This window comes from Arachis stenosperma, chromosome 5 (assembly GCF_014773155.1).
Source record: "Arachis stenosperma cultivar V10309 chromosome 5, arast.V10309.gnm1.PFL2, whole genome shotgun sequence".
Lineage (NCBI taxonomy): Eukaryota > Viridiplantae > Streptophyta > Magnoliopsida > Fabales > Fabaceae > Arachis > Arachis stenosperma.
In genome coordinates this window covers 128,728,339-128,748,238 of record NC_080381.1, presented here as the reverse complement: position 1 = coordinate 128,748,238, position 19,900 = coordinate 128,728,339, and the positions used below count along the sequence as shown (strand labels likewise).

The window sequence follows — 19,900 nt, the reverse complement described above, 5'->3', positions numbered from 1 at the left end:
AAGGGATAAGTATGATTTTGGTTTCCAACGTAGAGGTTGAAAATTTATTTTGTCTTCAGTCTTTTTTTCGTTCCAAAATGGTTTCCAAGGTTTCAGTTTATTTTAAAATCGTCCTTCGGACGAAAATACCCTTCTCCCTTCACCCCAAAATCAACCAAAATCAACCACCACCACCACTAGAACAGAAACCTACGCCCAACCAGAACCACCACCACCACCAGTATCATCATGGTCATCATCATTATTCTCAGAACCTTTTCCAAAACTAACCAAAATCAACCAGAAATTTTCCAAAGAATCCAGAAATTTCACAAAAAAATCCAGAAAAATCACTACCATTATCATCATGGTCATCATCATCATCATCAGAAAAATCAAGCAACATAAATTTTAAACAATAATCAACAAATTCAGCAACAATAATATTCCAAATTCAAATTTCAGCAACAACAATAATATTCCACAATAAATTTTCTAAAAAATCCAGAAATTTCACAAAAAAATCAAGAAGAAGAAGAAGAAGAAGAAGAAGAAGACATGGTGGTGGTGCGGTGGTGCAGGACGGCAGGGCAATGGGACGGCGAGAAAGAAGAAGAAGAAGAAGAAGAAATGATGGTGGTGCAGTGGTGCATGGCGGTAGAGCGGCGGGGCAGCGAGGAAGAAGAAGAAGAAGCAGGCAGTAGCGAGATCGGCGGTGCGGTGATGCTCTCTCCCTTCCCCCTTCTTCCCTTCCCCCTCCCCCCCTTCTCGCCCCCCACCCCCCTTCTTTCCTCCTCCGATTCTATCTATCCCTTTCTTTCTTTTTTTTATTTTATATTTATTTTATTTTATTATTTTTTTAATGAAGGGTAATTTAGTAATAAAAAAATAAAATTAGTAAAAAGAACGATTTTAAAACAAATTGAAACTTTGGGAACCATTTTAGAGCGAAGAAAGGCCAAAAATCTCTATGTTGGGACCAAAATCATACTTATCTCTTAATTTAATTATCGATAGTCACATATGAAAGAAATGGAAGATGTTTAAAGGTTGGTTGTAAAAAAAGGTTGATTTCATTTTATCATTACAATATAATCCAAAAAGAATTCAATAGTTACAATATGATTCAAAAATTTATTCCTAATTTCAAATAAAACCACGAATTTTAGAGTATCATTCTATTCTTTTCTATCGAAAAACAACCTTCTTTTGGGATCGATTAATTATGAAAATGGATTCTCTCCATTTTTTTTATTGGAGAGAATAAAGTGTGATCTCTCACTTTTAATTCTATAAATGAGACCAAAAATTAATAAGAAAGAAAGAACAATAAATAATGAAATCACATACTAAACACTATCTAATTTTTTTCCTACTAAAAAGAATCCACTCTCATTAATTATTATCACTTTTTAAAGATCATTTTGTCAAACTATGTATCTTTTGGGAATAAGAGCTATTTTCTTCATAAATAAATGTATACTATAATTTCTATTTTTATATGAATTATAATTTTATTCAGGATTAAACACACAAATAAAATAATCTCTTTTAAATATTACCTAAATACAATAATTAGTAATTAATTATATTGAAATCCTATACGTGTTTTACGTAAACTGCTCTAGCTTGTAGAATTTTGGAAAAATAGATACAAACTACTATGATGAATCACAGTTTACATAAAAGTTTAATAACACAAAAATCTCGCGAGTCCGTCGTGAATTACATCGAGAAATACTTGAATAAGAATCGCTAATTCGCTATAGGCAACTACGGTTTAATTTATAAACAAAATTATATATTTAATTAATAGTTTAATTATTTTGTTCGTCTTTATAGTTTTGCGAAATTTTTAATTATATTTCTATATATATTTTTTTAATTGAGTTCTTGCACTAAAATTTTTTTTAACTGAATTCTTACATTTTTTTTCTTTATTTAGATTCTTGCACCAAATTTTTTTTAGTTAGATCTCTATAAAATTAAGTAAATTATTGCTAAGAAAAATTTAATTAAAAAAAAAATTTTGATGTAAAAATCCAACTAAAAAAAATATTAAAACCTAATTAAAAATTTTACAAAATTACAGAAACCAATAAAATAATTAAATCTTAATTAATATATATTCTGTCAGACAATCTTCTAACTCCTGTGTGCCATTCCCTCTTAAGATTTTTTAGCTCCTTCTCTCCAATTACTCTAAGCTCTGTAGGTGTATCTCTAGATAAGTATGGCAGTAAAATTAATATCAATAACACATTATAAATATCAAATTTTTCAAAAGAAAAAAAAGGAAATGAGAATTTCTTTCTTTCATAAAATACATTAGTCTAGTAGTAATGTGATAATTGATTCAACCAACATTAAATAAATTTATGGTATTCGAATCTTGGAAAATAATTAAATAATTAAATAATTAGGAGTGCTATCAATTTTATTTTTTCTTTCAAGTTTTATATTTTTAAAACTGATATATATATATATATATATTTAAATATTTTATTTATTAAAATAGATGACACATCAATTAGATAATTGTCGGATAGAATATATATTAATTAAATATATGATTTTGTTTATAAGCTGTGGTAGCCCACAACGATTTTGGTTCAAGTATTTTCCGATTAAATTCTCATTTTAGTCCCTAAGATTCATATGATTATTTATTTTGGTCCCTAAAATTTAAAATTATCTATGTTGGTCCTCCAAATTCAAGTCTGGACACCAATATGGTCTCTCAATTCTTTTCGACGATGACTAGGCAAACGAAGTGCTAAGATTGCATTTTCACTGCTATGCTGGATGATGAGTAAACAACATCGTTTATCTTTGGCGTCCAAACAAGTTAAAAATGAAGAATAGTAGAGATAGAGAAGAAGACCAATACTTTATTTTGGGTTTCTATCATTTTTTCTCCCTTTATATACAAAACGACGACATTTCTGACTTGTTTGGGTGTCAAGGATAAACGATATCGTTTACCCATCATCCAACGTGGCAGGAAGGGTGTCATTTAAGCACTCCGTTTGCCTAGTCATCAACAGAAAGAGTCAAAGGACCACAATGGTGCCTAAACTTGAATCTAAAGGACTAGTATAGATAATTTTGAATTTTAGAGACCAAAATAGGTGATCGCGTAAATCTCAAGAACCAAAATGAGTATTTATTCAGTATTTTTCATGTGATCCGCAATGGGTTCAAGGGGTTTTGGCGTAATCAAGCTTTTATTAAACCACGACTCATCGTAGCGGTTTACATGTTAAAACCCTACCAGTTCAGCAGTTTATAGGGCTGGTAATGGATAGGGTCAAGTAGGGTTTGAATTCTATCCTAATTTTATTTGTGGGTTCAGAATCTTTCAACTCTAACCCTACTCACATCTTAAAGTTCTAAATCCTGCCTTATTCGACCCTACTTACAGAAAAATAAAATATTTTCAAGCAATATAAAATTTAATTATTTCAAATTTTATACAAATTAATAAAATAGAAAATAAAAAGCTAAGTTCAAATTGAAATTAAAAACAATAAAATCTTAAAGAAATCCAATATAAAGTTACAAATAATATGATCATCAACTAGTTTAGTGGTTATTTCAAGTTTTTATAAAAAGAAGATTACAAGTTTAATACTCACTTTCTTCACTACATAGATAACTTTTACATATATATTATATAATATATTAGAGATGCGAATAATGTACCCTATTCTATCCGCAACGGGTCGGATAAACAATCCTACCCGAATCGATTGGTCCAAATTAAATACTCACTAGTAGGATATATATTACCAACTCTAATAATTTATATAGAGTTTATTTTATTTGTGTGTTTTATCTTTTTACTCAGATAAGATCAAAATTAGATTTTAAGACTCTAATTTTCATATATTAATATGATTTATCTGAAATTAAATTACATTTGTTTTATTATTATGAGACAGATTAAATTATATTAATTTAAATTAATTGAATAAATCAAATAACTCAAAATCCCATCAAATTCCTGGAATAATTTTACTAGTATTTTTAAAAATAAATAGTCACAAAAATATCATGAATTAAAATTTTTAAATTATAAAAAATTCTCAACATCTTTATTTATAGATAACTATTAAAATTATATGAAAAATTATTGCTTATAAAAATAACCAAAAGATGAAAATAATAAAAAGTTTCTAAAAGATAATATCATAACTTGATTAAAATAATAAAAAATTCACTAGCTGTGGATGTAATCGAGATTTTTTAATTAATTAGATAATTATTCGAAAAATAAATGCAAAAATTAAGACAAAATTCTATTGCTATATGCTTATACCTTTTTCATTTATAAGAAACTTTTGGCCATTGACAAAAATTCGTTAGGTATAAAATTCGCTTTTTAATTTTAATATTGTACCCGTAGTTGAGTTAGACGCCGTTATGGGGGAGGGAGGGGCATGACCAGAGTGTGGTGTCAGTATACACCTAACTCGCACCGTGCGAGTTCCCCATGGCAACACGTACCGTCCGATTTCCGTCGCAGGACACTCACTGTCCGATTGCTTCACTGAAGGACACGTGTTGCGTAACAGTAGCTCCCCAATTCGGTGCCCTTATACCAAACCCTCACTCATGCATTCACTCCTCTCACCATCCGAAAACATCACTCTCCCAACTTGCAATTTCAAAGCTGAAGCTCCCATTGTTGTTCATCTTTCTCCTCTCAACTCTGCATGCTTGAATACATAAAAGAATGCCAAAAAAAAAATAAAACTAGGGATGTTGATTGACCTGAACTTCATATTATGCATTATCTCAGTCACTCTGATTATGTAAGTTTTTTTTTTAATTTTTAAATTTTTTTATTTAAAAGTATTAATGTAAAATATTTATTTCTTATGATTGTTGTTATTAGAAGTGCAAATTCGAAATATCCATAGGATAGAATGATTATTACTATTTTTTAGCATTTATATGTATTTTTTAAAATTTTTAGAATTTTTAGAATTAATTTTTAATTGTAAATATTATTGTTAGTGAAATTATTATTATTATTTTGTTAGTTTGGGACGTTTTTAAATGTAAACTCCGTTAGGTATTTTCTCATAGAGCACGTAAATTTTATTTGTGAACTTTGAATATTTTGTATTATAGTTATGTTTAAATATAAATATAAGCAAATTAAAAAAATGGAGCCCTAACGGTTAAATTTTATAATTGTAATTAATATTGAAAATAGGTTTAATTTTTATAATTTTTTTTAAATTATTAACTATAATTGTAATGAATGAAGGTAAATGTTATTGTTGTTGTTGTGAGAAACTATTAGTCTTAGTTTGGGAAACTATTAGTTGGTATGAATGATGTTCCAAAAAGAATTTAGGCATAGAGTGATTATTATCAATATTTTTTATAATTGAGTAAAATATGTTTAAATAATAGTATATGTAATTAGTATTAGATATTATTCAAGATAAATGTGTTATTGTAGAGAGATTTGATTAGGTATTTATGTATTAGTTATCATTATTATTAATAGTTGTCGTGGTAAAAATATTTTTATTTTAGTAGTAAGCTAGTAAGTGTTAAGAAGTTGAGTAATACTTTGTTATGTTCTTTGCAGAAGTTAAGAATGTTGACATGTGAGCATCCTGTTCCTCCGGATCGGTACAACGATAGGGTAGAGGAGCATCTACGACTTACTGGCTTTTACCATGCATCACAGATTGGGATAGTCCAATGTCAAAAGACATTGGTGAATGCTTTAATCGAGAGGTAGCACCCCGACACACATACGTTTCACCTTCCCATTGGTGAATGTGCCGTCACTCTTGAAGATGTTGCTCTAATTCTTGGTCTTCCAACGGACAGACTTCCAGTTACAGGGATGACAATGAGTAGTTTCGAAGCGTTGGAGGCTGAGTGTTTGCATCAATTCGGAGTTGCACCGCGTAAGTCGGAGTGTAGAGGCAGCTGCATTAAACTGACTTGGCTGCGGGACCTTAAAGATAATTTACCCTTGACTGATGAAATTGGTATACAGAGGTATGTCAAATGCCACATTATGTTGCTTATCGGGACGATCTTGTTTGGGGATAAATCAGGCGCAGGTGTGCACCGGAAGTTTCTACTATTGCTTCGTGAATTTGGTAGTATTATACAATACAGTTGGGGATCTGCATGCCTAGCACACCTCTATAGGGCATTATGCCGGGCATCTCGAGTTGACTGTAAAGGCATAGATGGCCCACTAACACTTCTTCTCGGTTGGGCTTGGATCCGGCTGCCATATCTATCGCCGGTTCCTAGGGAGCCCCGCAGTTTTCCGCTAGCAAACAGGTAATATAATGATTAAATGTACCACTTTATTTATATTTATAACTCAATTGTCAACATTAAATGTATCGTATAAGGTGGCGGAACTGGGAGCGCGGTGACCGACGATATAGATATATGAAGCTAGCTGACTTTAGGAAGGCCTTTGATGAACTTCAGGAAGGCGAGGTGAGTTTTCATTAAAGTAGTATTAGTTTCCTGTTTAGGGCCTGTGTAAATCTTATGAACCATTGTTAATGTGACTGTTATGTGGGTTGTAGTCATGAATTTCCTTTATTTTTTTTTTCAGTTTGTGTGGGTTGCGTATGCTGTGGATCGCGTGGATCCTAACATAATTCCTGCTGAAATCTATATGCACTCGGTTGTGTGGAGTGCTACAGTGCCTTTGGTGTCATTTGAATGTATTGAGTGACATGCTACCGATAGGTATAGGCGACAATTCGGACTCGTTCAGGGAGTGCCTCAGGAGGTGCGGAATCTGGAGAAGGCGCATGGAGAAGTCCTCACTGGTCCTAAGAATTTTAACTGGGCCACGGCACCTACTCATTACAGTTGGGTGATGCATTGGACCAACAGGTATCATCACGTTCTTTCCGAGCTTCCCATTCCTTCACAGCATCAGTTGGAAACTTATATGCATTGGTACCGAGGAAAATATGGGAACCGCTTGTATTTGTCAAATCTTGTGGGTGAAGAGAATAATGAAGGTAATCAGGATTTGGATGGGGGTAATCATGATATGGATGAGGGTAGTCAGGATATGGATGATGACAATGAAGAACAGGAGCCACATTCGCCTGAGATACCACTTACGAATCCGCTTCCACAAGAACAACCTCAGTTCTCAGGCCAGTATGTACCGCAGACACATTTCAACCCATCATTTACACATCATCAACAATATTGGGGTATGTTACAGTTTGATCTAGGCGAAGGCGGTTCTTTTAGCCAATTGCTTGGGCTTATGGCTGGAGAAGCAGGACAGTCTCAATTTGGCCATCAAAATGAGTTAATGTCAGGGAGGCATTCGTTGGATGCGAGGTATCCAGGCCATACCTCATCGGTTGCATCTGGAGGATTCGTATCTGTTGACTCTAGTAGGAGTGACGGTGGACGCGGAGTTTTTAATAGTCAAAATCCGTACGCTGTTTCCATGGGACTCATTGAAGAAAATGATAACACACTCCAGCAGGAGACCGATGCGTATCTAGTGGACAACCCGGATGACGAGGACGATGATGAGGATGATGAAATAAAGGAGTTCGATGAGGACGAAGAGTCCCGTAATGATGGTATTTATATTGAGTATTTTGCTTTACATGATAGATTAGTTATTTATTGTGTGGTCATAAATGGTATATTTGTTTGTCTATTCTTGGATAATATGTGGTATCTATGTTGACTTGAGTACCTAATGGACTATATTTAATTGTGTATATAAAATTGTGAACAGGTCAGGTCCGCACTCCGGATGACCAAGCCAAAGGTTACAACCTTAGGATTGATCCTCCACGTCGTAGCGCTAATCGCTACACTCCATCTGTTTTCAAAAAGGCGGCCAAAAAATGCAAGAAATTGGTGAAGGATGTAAAGTGGGCAATTAGAAAGTAGTTGCGGTGTAATGTATTTATTTAAGTTTTAATCATGTCGACTTTGTTTAGAATAATTTGTATGTTTTGGACATTACGTATTAATGACTTGGAGGATGCTAAGATATCTATTGTACCTTTAGAGTATTCATGAATTTATTATAAAATATATTTTATGTGGACTATGTGATGATGTTTCCTATGATCTTACTATCTTATTATAACAGATATTATGTCAATATACCTCAATTAGGCAGTTGAGATCATATTTTAACATGCTACAGGTGTTTTATATTTGGTGTTGTTAAAACCGGACCGAACCGACCTGTTGAACCAGAGAACCGGATAACACGACCATATACCGATCCGGTCCAAAATTTGAACCGCATAAGTAGTAGATATTAATAAATAATACATATTAATAAATACTTGTAGTAGATATTAATATAATACATATTAATTACTTAACACATTATTATAAGTTAAAAATAATTACTATTTTAACATAAAAGCAAAATAAAAACGTCATGCAATGTTACATAAATACGAGTTTCCGAGTGATATTATACAATGTTAGATATATCAGGTCAATTTAAATCACATTGACAACTTATGCCATACTATATAATGCTACACATGTCATATCATCTGAGACTGTGAACCTATTGAGCATCTCCGCCGGCATTTGCACCAGCTGACTGACGGCATCTGCTACGACTATGTCCCTCAGCTCCACATAGCCTACATCGCCTAGGACGACGTAACATTCGCGTGTCCATCTCATTCAAGAAGCGGGTCATCTTGGGGCGAGCTTTCGTGACGCGTCTAAGGTACGGATTCGGTACGAACCGAGGTCCGTTGTAAGCAGGCCATGTTGTAGGATTACCTAGTGGCCTAAACCTTGCACGGTACACCCGCCGAATTTGGTCCATCTTATACACATCATGGACATACAGTTTCCAATCCAGTCGCTGGTTGGCACAACATGCGAACACATGTCTGCAAGGGATCCGATCCACCTGGAACTCACCACAGTCACATCGAAGGCCTCGTAGATCGACTGCAAACTCCAGTCCACTTGGCATCTCACGCACCTTAAAGACCTCATTCAGGCGGTCAAAGCAACTGACCTGAATGTTTCCCGATGCAAGCTGGTTTGCATGCAACTTCGAGGTCGCGACATCAGAGAACACATGGCCAGCACTAATCCGCGCTTCTGCCTCCGCTCTTTTTCGGGTGAACAACTCGTTTAGCCTATAGAATGTTGCCTTCACAAGAGCAGTTATTGGCAGATTGCGTGCACCCTTCAACACTGAATTGATGCATTCCACAAGATTCGTCGTCATGTGACCCCATCGGTATCCACCATCAAATGCCAATGCATACTGTTCGCGAGGAATTCGGTTTAACCAGTTTGTATACGCTTCGCCTCGTTCCCGTAATCGCTGGTAACGTAGTTCGTAGTCCCGCACCGTCCTTGAATATCCTGGAGGAAAGCAACAAAAAAAAAATAGATGTCAAAAGAAATCGCCTGATGGTTAAATCTATTAATAACTTAACTAAATTTAGTAAATGGTTACCAATGTTGACGACCAATTTTTGGAGGTACGGTGCCTTGAATTTTCGCAGAAAGTTTGACTCAATATGCCTGATGCAAAACATATGAAAAGCTCTAGGAGGTGACCAAGCTCCGTTACTGCGTTCCACAGCTGCATTGATGGATTCGTGTCGGTCGGATATTAGACCAACACCATCCCGAGTGACAACATGTTGACGAAGGTTACTTAGGAAAAAGTGCCATGCATCAGAAGTCTCTCCCTCCACAATAGCAAACGCAATTGGGACAATATTGTTGTTGCCATCTTGTGAAACTGTCACTAGCAGACAACCCTTATACTTTCCATACAAGTGAGTCTCATCCACCTGGACAACTGGTTTACAATGTCTGAATGCCCTAATACAGGGGTAATAACTCCAAAATACTCGATACAGTACTCGAATATCACCCACCAAGTCATCGCCTTGATATGCAGGCATAGTCTCAAAATGGACAACAGCTGATGGCTCCTTATGACACATGGCCTCAAACCATATAGGCAACGCTTCATACGATACTTTCCAACCTCCAAATATTTTTTCTACTGCCTTTTGCTTAGCCAGCCATGCTTTCCGATAACTAACGGTGTAGTTAAACTTCGATTGCACTTCTGCTATAACCGACTTTACCTTTAAGGAGGAGTCCGCCTCAACCAATGGCTTTATCGCTTCTGCAATTGTGAGAGAATCCAGCTTCGAATGATCTTGTGAAATGGTGGCTCGGGTACATGTGTGACTACCATTATACCTCCTTATAACCCAACAGTACTTCCTGCTGATCATGCTAACCCTGATAAGCCAATCACACCCTGATCCGTACTGCGTACACTTGGCATAAAATGTCAACGGCTCTGACTCATACACCCGGTAGTCTACACTTCGTCGTATGGTATACTCTTTTATCGCCTTAATAACAGCTTCCCTCGAACTGAACTCCATACCAACGGCAAACTCACCATCTGCGACAATAGGAATCTCTGCATTTGACAACCACCATAGGAAAAATCAAATAAAGACACATATATTGCAAATCTGACAACACCTTATTACGTCAAAAGAACAACAACAGAACATGTAAAAATTAGACCAGACAGGCCGGTTCGACCGTCACACGACATGAACCGGAACCTAACCGGTCCGGTTCACTGGATTTGAACCGTTAATTGCGAATGATATTTACAAACTCATGTAAATTTTACGTACCTGCAGTCATATATCCCGGAAACTCCAGAACATGTATGGCTTCCAAATCCAAAACTCGCATGAATGATGGCTCCTCAAACGGCTCATCGTTTGCGAGTGCATTTGCCGCCTCTGTTACATCTGGCACCGTAGCTCCGTCACCTTGATCTTCAACTCCATCTCTATCTGGACCAACAAACTCGTAGTTACTTTCGAACTCTTCTTCACTGTCACTATTATAATATTCTTGTAGAATATTTCGATCGGCCTCAGATTGTTCAAACTCAACATACAACTCGATGAACGAGATCTGAGCCCGGTTTTCAATATACATTGAAAACATCTCTTGCATGCTCGCTTCGTCCTTCACATATCTGGTTTGAAACTGGACGAATCCACCAAATACATGTATGGGATATCTGTATAGAATACATGATATCTTTTTTGCTCTCTTAGAATCAATCTTTTCACAGATCACCCCTTTCAGCTCTTCAAATGAGATGATAAAAGGAATAACAACATCTAAGGATTTTTCACAGATAAATTTTACTCCTTCCGAAGTTTGTAGTAAAATCTGACCAAAATAATACACTTTTAGTAACACTCTATCACTCATTTCTCTCAATCATATAAAAAGAAAAGAAGATAGATTTGGCTACTAGATTTTCAAGTTTGAATCAGCAGATAATAAAGAAACGAGAAAGAAGAAACAGAAGAATATGCAGCCGTTCAAGTTGGGGAAGAAGACGCGAGTGAGCTACCTCCTTACTTCGCGCTTTTATATAGACCACTTTATCGAACTCGCACCCTTCGACTAGGTTAACATACATGACTCAAAAAAAGATTAACAACTGAAATCGCACCATGCGATTTCCTCTTGAAGTTCCTCGAATAAATTTCATCCGCACTCAAAACGGAGGGTCCGAGTTCTTACCAATATTCAAACCATGGAACTCGGACCATGCGACTTGTTGTGGCGTTGCGTATTGAAAAACAAACCAAAGTTGAAACGGATGGTGCGATTTACAGTAGCATAAAATTTCATTTCTTATCATCATACAAATCGCACGATGCGATTTCATATGCTGAATTCATTTCAAAGAAAACGCACTGTCCGATTTCTCCAACTTCACACTGTCAAAAAGCTGTCCCACATATACGTGTAGTCCCCATACTTCCATATCTGAGAAAAGCTCACATATAGGTTCATTTCGATAAAATTTAGCCTATAAAATTCTTGAGAATACATATCTAATATATATTTTGTTTGGTCAAATTAACATTATCGGGTTATTCTTTGTTAATCATACGCTCAATTTCCACAATGTTCCATCCTTAATCCTTATTCCTTACAACGTGTGCACTTTCTGTGGGACCATCTTCATTTTAATGTTATCTTATCCGAAGCATCAAGACGGATGGATGGATGATGATGTTCTCCAATCATGTCACATTTTCACACAACACACAAACACCTCAAAACTTCGCTCCCAAAACCAAACACCTTATCTCCCATCCACTTCTACTCTCTCTTTCACATGACATTTTTCCTTTGATTTCTCTCCAATCACTTCAATGGCAGCCACTATTCCTTGCCACTACTATGCTTCTGCAGCCACCACATCCAAATTCTTCGTCTCCAATAATGCACACTCCAAGCGTCTCACCTACCCTCTTTCTCTCACCAATGCTCGAGGATTCCGAGGTTTCAGTGCTGCTCGTTGCTCTTACCAACCACCACCCCATTATTCTCAACTTCAGAGTAAAGATGTAAGTCTTTTAAAAACCCAAGCTTTAGTGAGAATATGGCACCCCATTAACATTTTGTTTGAGATTCTGAGCTTAATCTTGTTCGTAATTGATGTTTCTAACCAAGAAGTTCTCATTATTATGTGCACATCAATATAGTGTAGTATATCATCTATTGAAAACCTGTAAGTAGAAGTTTGGAATTTTGTACTTGGAAACCAAATTTGATTGAAAGGGCCTTGCAATTGCCCAACTGAACTCAAATATTTCAAAGCAACTAACTAAGTGTACTAATAATTGACTTATTTGTGTCCTTATGAGTATGAACCTTGATTAGTTGATTTGCTTCAGTATCCAGTCCTGTAGCTGTAGTACTATTACATACTTACATAGTAAATAGTTGGGAATAATATGCATTACTAGTTTTTTAATTTTTGTAATTTTCAATAGAAACATTTTATGTGCTTTTCAGTTATGTCCTTCAAGTATTATAATGAATTTCGACCTTGTTCTAGCAGTTTCATTTGTTCTATTCATCCCTACAGTCTTCAAAACGGTTCAATATGATCACATTCAAATAAATAATGAACACACAACCATTAACATTACAACCTGACCTTCATATTAGTTTGTCCTTTTATAATTTGAATGCCGAAAAGGTAAGACTGAGATATTTTTAAGACATTAGGACATAAATAGGACCAAAAATGGAAAGCATGATTATAGTTGTGATGTATGATTAGGGGCATAATGCTTATCTTGTTACATTTTATTACAGAAAGGGAATTTTTCCTTAAAGCAGTGTGCGATTTCTATAGCACTTGCAGTTGGGTTGATGACCGGAGTTCCTGCACTGGGGTTGCCTGCCAATGCTCACACAGCTAGCCCTGCGTTGCCTGATCTGGCTGTGTTGATATCTGGACCACCAATCAAGGATCCTGGGGCATTATTGAGATATGCTCTTCCCATTGACAATAAAGCAATCAGAGAGGTACAAAAACCACTTGAAGATATTACAGATAGTCTTAAGGTTGCTGGAGTCAAAGCACTTGATTCTGTTGAAAGAGTAAGACATAATTTTTTTTATTCTCTTGATCTTTAATGTAATGCTAATTCAGATTTTGAACTTTTGGTTTCTTTTACCTTTAAGGGTAGAATTTGAGTCACATTACTTGAAATGTAGAATGTGAGGCAGGCGTCTCGAGCTCTCAAGCAAGGGAAGACCCTAATTGTAACAGGGCTAGCAGAATCAAAGAAAGAACACGGAATCGAATTGCTTAATAAGCTGGAAGCTGGTATGGATGAGCTTGAACTGATAATACAGGATAGGAATCGAGATGCTGTTGCACCGAAACAGAAGGAGCTACTTAATTACGTTGGCGGGTGAGTATCTTCACAGTTGTATCACTAATTGTTTTCACCACAAGATGCTTTTCAGCATCAGTTTTCGCTCTATCTGTCCATTATTAAGAATCTGAAACTCTGAGAATTTAGGATTTCAAAAATTTATATAGATGATATGACAACATAAAGCACTCCTTGTTCCCTAGTCTGGTCATAGATTCATAGTAACTAACTTTCCAAAAGAGGTCTCTATCAAGGGTTGGTTGCTTCAATTATATTATTTAGTATCTAGTTTTAGCTTAAGTCCATGGGGCAAGTTACTAAGCCCGGACCAAACCATGACCCTGTAAATGAGCTGAGCCTTAGGTTCAACCAGTGGGCCAACATAGGAACTGCTAGAAAGAGTTCTCGGTCTAGGCCTCGAGGAGTTTCATGTAAAAAGGGCGTGTGACCTTAATTGCAAACAAAATTTGCAACCTGTATATTGATACATTTCTTTTATTTAGAAACTTAGACAACAACATATCCTATGAGTTTTAGGATGATCCGTCAGGGCTGATTTGGGTGATGAAAACTTGCTTTTGATTTACTTTTGACTGGGAGAATGCAATCTCAGTCCAATTAGTACACTGGCTGGCCTCGGCTCCGGGTTCATCAAGTCACTAAGTGAATGGCATGGCTGCAGTCAGATATGTAACTAGTTTAGTGGCCTGTATCCTCTGTAAAAAATTGGAAGTTGAGGCAGACTTGGAAAAGTTAATCTCCTTGAGAAAGATTTTTTCTCATATATAACCTTTCATTGACTGCAGCTGAGGGGGCATTGCGTTTCTGCAGTGTTGAAGAAGACATGGTCAATGGATTCCCATATGAAGTTCCCGAGGAATACCGAAATATGCCATTGTTGAAGGGGAGAGCAGCAGTGGATATGAAGGTCAAGATCAAGGACAATCCAAATCTTGAGGAATGTGTTTTCCATATAGTTCTTGATGGTTATAATGCCCCCGTAACTGCTGGAAATTTTGTCGATTTGGTAGAAAGGCACTTCTACGACGGCATGGAAATCCAGAGAGGTAATAAATCTGTTACTGTACATATACTATTCCCTTCTAATTGAATGTGATTTGGTAAGAATATGTTAAATCTTTTTGGTCTTTGTTTTAGAATATTGAAAACACAAGCATAAAAAGAAACTTCTATGTAAATTAACACTATTACCAATTAAGAAAAATGTTATTGACAGCACTTCATTTCTGTTGAACTTGCATGGATACTGTATTGTCACTTGAATTTGTAAATTCTCTACATGGATGTTCAAATTGAGCATTTCTGTCTTGCTAGTTGCTACATCTTTCATTCATCTAGAGACGCTATTGAAGTTTTTCATTTTCCCCCCTTTGCTGCAGCCGATGGATTCGTTGTCCAAACTGGTGATCCTGAAGGCCCTGCTGAGGGTTTTATTGATCCAAGCACAGAGAAAACCAGGACAATACCTTTAGAAATTATGGTGAATGGGGAAAAGGAACCATTTTATGGAGCAACTCTAGAGGTAAGCTAAAACTTATTAATGTTAGTGCTTTTTATATGCTTGTTTATTATTGTGTTAAGAAGCCAGGCCAGGAATGATCAATGATGTAAGTGTTTGTGAGTCCAGTAGTGGCTAATTGTGAGAGTGGGATAAATGAATTTGGGCCATTGGATTAAAATATAATGTTGTGATTTTTTTAAGTGATAAGATAATCTTAAATATTTGCTATTATCACATCACATTAATTATCTGCTCCTTTGTAGCTAACTTATTTATGGGTTTAGCTAAGGGTACATGTTAAGGTTATCGATTGAGAACGCTTTTATGGAAAATAGACAAAGGTTAAGTTTTCAATGCATTTGTTATGCATTTATTAAAGTAAAAAGTTTAAAAAATTTTACTAATAATCTTAACATGTATCCTTAGGACACATTAGCTAAACCCTTTATTTATTACTACGTGTAGATAAATTATAACATGCCGAAGTGCATCCCCCTTTTTTTTATCTCAAATTATTACCCTTTGTGGAACCATTTCAAACCTTTCACATATCTTCTCAAAGTTGAAAAGTCCCACCCAAATTGAGCAAAGCAGTACAAGAAGATGAAACCATCGAGGCTTTAACAATACTTGCTTTAAATGGAACTATCTTGTTAAAACGTCTCACAGCTGAAACCTTGATATTTTGTTGTTGATAATGATCCGGTTTGCGCAGGAGCTTGGTCTATACAAAGCTCAAACAAAGCTTCCATTTAATGCATTCGGAACAATGGCAATGGCAAGAGATGTAAGAATCTATTCTTCAACATCACTAATCTTTAAGTATTCCAATCCTTTTCACTTTTATTCACTCCTTTCGTGTTGTTGAGCAGGAATTTGAGAACAACTCGGGCTCTAGCCAGATATTTTGGCTACTGAAAGAAAGCGAGTTAACTCCTAGCAACGCCAATATATTAGACGGCCGATATGCTGTCTTCGGCTATGTAACAGAAAACGAGGATTTCTTGGCGGACCTCAAGGTTGGTGATGTCATAGAATCAATGCAAGTAGTGTCTGGCCTTGATAATTTGGTTAATCCAAGCTACAAGATTGCTGGCTAAATGAGTCTTTTAATTTAATTTATGTGCTTTTTGCTATTATTAAATTAAATACTTCACATGAGTGTTTATTGGAACTTAGCTTTCTCAAGGCTATTAGGGAAAACCAGGATGTAACATTTGCATAGTTTCACTCCCAAGTTTGTTCTTATTGTTCTCAGAAACCATTGTAGCTTTGTTTCAACCAATTCTTCAAAAAATCACAAACAATGATTGTTCTATGAGGAAATTATAGGCCATACAATTTCTTGTATCCATGTACCAGAGCTGTTCGTATGAGTAAGATGTGATATATTTTTGTATTTAAAATTTAGGGGAACTTATGAGCTATCCTCTGATATTCAGTATCCATGTATTTTATAAAGGGAAAAAGACAGATAGGTTCCTGACTTTTCAAATTTTTGACAAATACATTCCTGACAAAATTTAAATACAAAAAAGTCCCTGACTTTAACAAACGGAGGACAATTTAGTCCTTCCGTCTATTTGCCTCTCATACACATAACGGAACTTGCTGACGTGGCTGAAACGGTGTACAGGTGTCCGTTACGGTGCCACGTTGGAAGGGGTAAAAAGTTCGAAGGACAAATAAGTCCTTGACGTCATTTTACAAATAAAGTTCAAAGGACAAATAGGTCCTTGAAAATTTTTTTTTTCATTATACTTCTATTATGAGAATTTAGTTTATAAAATTAGGCTAATTTTTTTTTGTATGAAAAAAATATTGGTGTTTTTGTTGAAAATGGGAGAATGTGGTGTAATTATAGATGGGTGAATTTTTTTTGTGGGATGTCAACACGTGAGGGGCGTGGTGAACACGTGGCATCATTCTGGCCAACACGTGGGGGACGTGTTGAACACGTGGCAGCATCTTAGCCAACACGTGTGGGCGTGTTGAATAATTTCCACAATACTGTAATACACTTCAAATGTCAATATTCAACCAAAACACCAATTTTCTTTCCATATTAAAAATAATTTCTGATAAAATTATGCTTGTATTTTGAAATCTAGTTAACTTGTTTTATTCTACAATTTAAATTATTTGTATTAAAATTGTAGAAATTGGGCTTGTTATGTTTCTACTCTTTTTCTTAAATTGCATTAGTTTAGTTTTAGTGCATTTGTGTATTATATTAGAATTTGTTAAATTGCATTAGTTCAGTTTTCATCATACCAGTGGCATTAGTTAGCATCAATTCATTTATGCATCAAGTTAGCATTAGTTCATTTGTGTATCATTCATGTATTAAGTTAGCATTAGTGCATTTGTGTATTATATTAGAACTAGTATTTTTATGCATAATAACATTACGAGAATATATTTTTTTAAATTATAGTTCACTTTGTTCTAACAGTATAAATTATGCATGACACAAAAGATTTATAAAATCAAACTACTTTTACAAAAAAGTCGTAAGTTGACAAAAGTTTTTGACTAAGAAGACCAAGATATCTGCAGATAAAAAATTAAATAATAAGATTTTTAGTTATTATTTTTATATGAAAAAGTCTAATTTTTTATTAGTAATTAATTTTAACATTCGTTATCTAAAATTTAAAATAATTTAATGTGTATAATTTTACATTTAAAATATTTTAATTGTAAAAAAATATCGAATGACATATTTTGATTTGTCAAATTACTAATATAAAAGATAATTATATATAGAGTAAAAATAGTAGAGAGAAATATAAAAATGGAGAGAGGTAGATGAGAGAATTTAGGAAATGAGTTTATTAATTTTGAAAAAAAAAATTCTCAAGGACCTATTTGTCCTTCGAACTTTATTTGTAAAATGACGTCAAGGACTTATTTGTCCTTTGAACTTTTTTCCCCTTCCAACGTGGCACCGTAGCGGATACCTGGACACCGTTTCAGCCACGTCAGCCAGTTCCGTTAGGTGTATGAGAGGCAAATAGACGGAAGGACTAAATTGTCCTCCGTTTGTTAAAGTCAGGGACTTTTTTGTATTTAAATTTTGTCAGGAATGTATTTGTCAAAAGTTTGAAAAGTCAGGGACCTATTTGTCTTTTTTCCTTTTATAAAATGAAATTGAAATCTTTATTATGACACGTAGTCACTTACACATGGCAAATCAAGGGCAACTGTTGTAATTTAATTTAACTTCAGGGAGGTCGTTGTTATTTTATCTTATAATTTAAACTTGAATAAGGATGGGATGAACTATACTCATTAGTCACTACCAAGTGATAACTGAACCATTCAAACTTCACCTAAGTTGAACTCTGATGGCTATTATCAAAATGTTAATGGTAGTGTCAGAACCTGTGGAAGAACAGGAAGGTTGGAATGCAACCATTTATTTTGACCATGAAAAAGAATTCAATTTTTGACAAAATAATGTAGAGAAAAAAAATTCATATTTAGCGCTCTCAAATTACTCTAAATTGAAAAAATGCACTAAATACAATAAAATATTCAAAAAAAAAACTGGAAAATGCAGTTTTTTATAAGTATACTTAAAAAAAAGAAATATTAAATCTTTTAAATTTGATAATGTCATGTTGAGTGAATTTTTTTAAAGACTTTGAAGTGAATAGCAAAAACTTTAAAAATAAGCTTGAAAAATATCCTGAGATTGATTTTTTATTTTTTATAAATGTTCTAAATAATTTTTCAAATATTCTAACAAAAAACAAAATCAAATACATAAATCGTGTCATGAAAAAGGTGATATATTTTGTTACCTTAAAATTATTCTTAGAAGACCAAAAGGCTTTTTTTAGACCAATTTAAAATCAAAATCCAAATGGGGAAATTGACGTACCTCAAATCTGAATGAGAAGTCTTGTGATCATGATATATTATTTTACAGCAAAGGAGGTGGACTCTAAAGCAGTCCAATGGTATGAGAGCAATATTCATGTGCGCTGCAAAACCATGCTCTCGGAGGAAAATAAATGGTCAATACTATGGTGCTGAAATGAAACTGAAATGAGGAGGACACATGTTATAAACGGCGCGTGTTAATGTAGATGTGATAGGATAAAAGATGAATTCAGTGAAAGCAGCAATTGACAGAAATTGATTGGAGACACATGAGGTAATTATGTCGCTTATTATTTTTTGTGTGTGAGAGAGAGAGGAGTGTATCTCACATTGATGTGAGAAGAGATGAGTTTTACTCTGTTGTAGTTTGAATAAATCAGTATCTTCGATTTGTTTCTTTTTTTTAAATCAATAATCACAAATCGGACGGTTCGATTTGTGTTTTTGAGATAAAAAAATTTTAATGTTAAAATTGGACCATTTGATTTTTATTTTAAAAAATAAAAAAAAACAAATCGGACAATTCAATTTGTAGTTTATTTTTTTCTTCAAACAAATCGGACCGTCCGATTTGAATAAAACACCATATAAAAAAAAACACCTAATCTTTCAATATCAATGTATTACACATATATTTAACAAATATAAAAAAATTAGCCTTATTATGTGAGGTGTTAATTGTTTTTTAATTTTTAAAAGAATTGGTCTTTTTTTAAAATTTTTT

General features: G+C 34.6%; 2 protein-coding genes across 3 annotated transcripts; one reads left to right on the top strand and one right to left on the bottom strand.

Moving 5' to 3' along the window:
* Positions 1–8,551: 8,551 nt before the first annotated feature.
* LOC130981379 (uncharacterized) lies at positions 8,552–11,848 on the bottom strand. The gene is made up of 4 exons (XM_057904969.1): positions 11,779–11,848; positions 10,689–11,156; positions 9,470–10,462; positions 8,552–9,375 (listed from the first exon to the last, which is right to left on the bottom strand). Exons 1-4 carry the CDS (start codon positions 11,846–11,848, stop codon positions 8,552–8,554), a joined length of 2,355 nt encoding a protein of 784 aa, XP_057760952.1.
* Positions 11,849–12,130: 282 nt separating this feature from the next.
* Positions 12,131–16,726, top strand: LOC130979415 (peptidyl-prolyl cis-trans isomerase CYP38, chloroplastic). 2 transcript variants are annotated; one of them, XM_057902855.1, is made up of 7 exons: positions 12,131–12,437; positions 13,195–13,482; positions 13,600–13,799; positions 14,595–14,830; positions 15,164–15,306; positions 16,001–16,072; positions 16,158–16,726. In XM_057902855.1, exons 1-7 carry the CDS (start codon positions 12,243–12,245, stop codon positions 16,383–16,385), a joined length of 1,362 nt encoding a protein of 453 aa, XP_057758838.1. In that variant the 5' UTR covers positions 12,131–12,242; the 3' UTR covers positions 16,386–16,726. The 2 variants fall into 2 exon arrangements, with proteins under 2 accessions (XP_057758838.1, XP_057758839.1); XM_057902856.1 differs by having other exon boundaries at positions 12,199–12,437; positions 13,235–13,482.
* Positions 16,727–19,900: the final 3,174 nt, after the last annotated feature.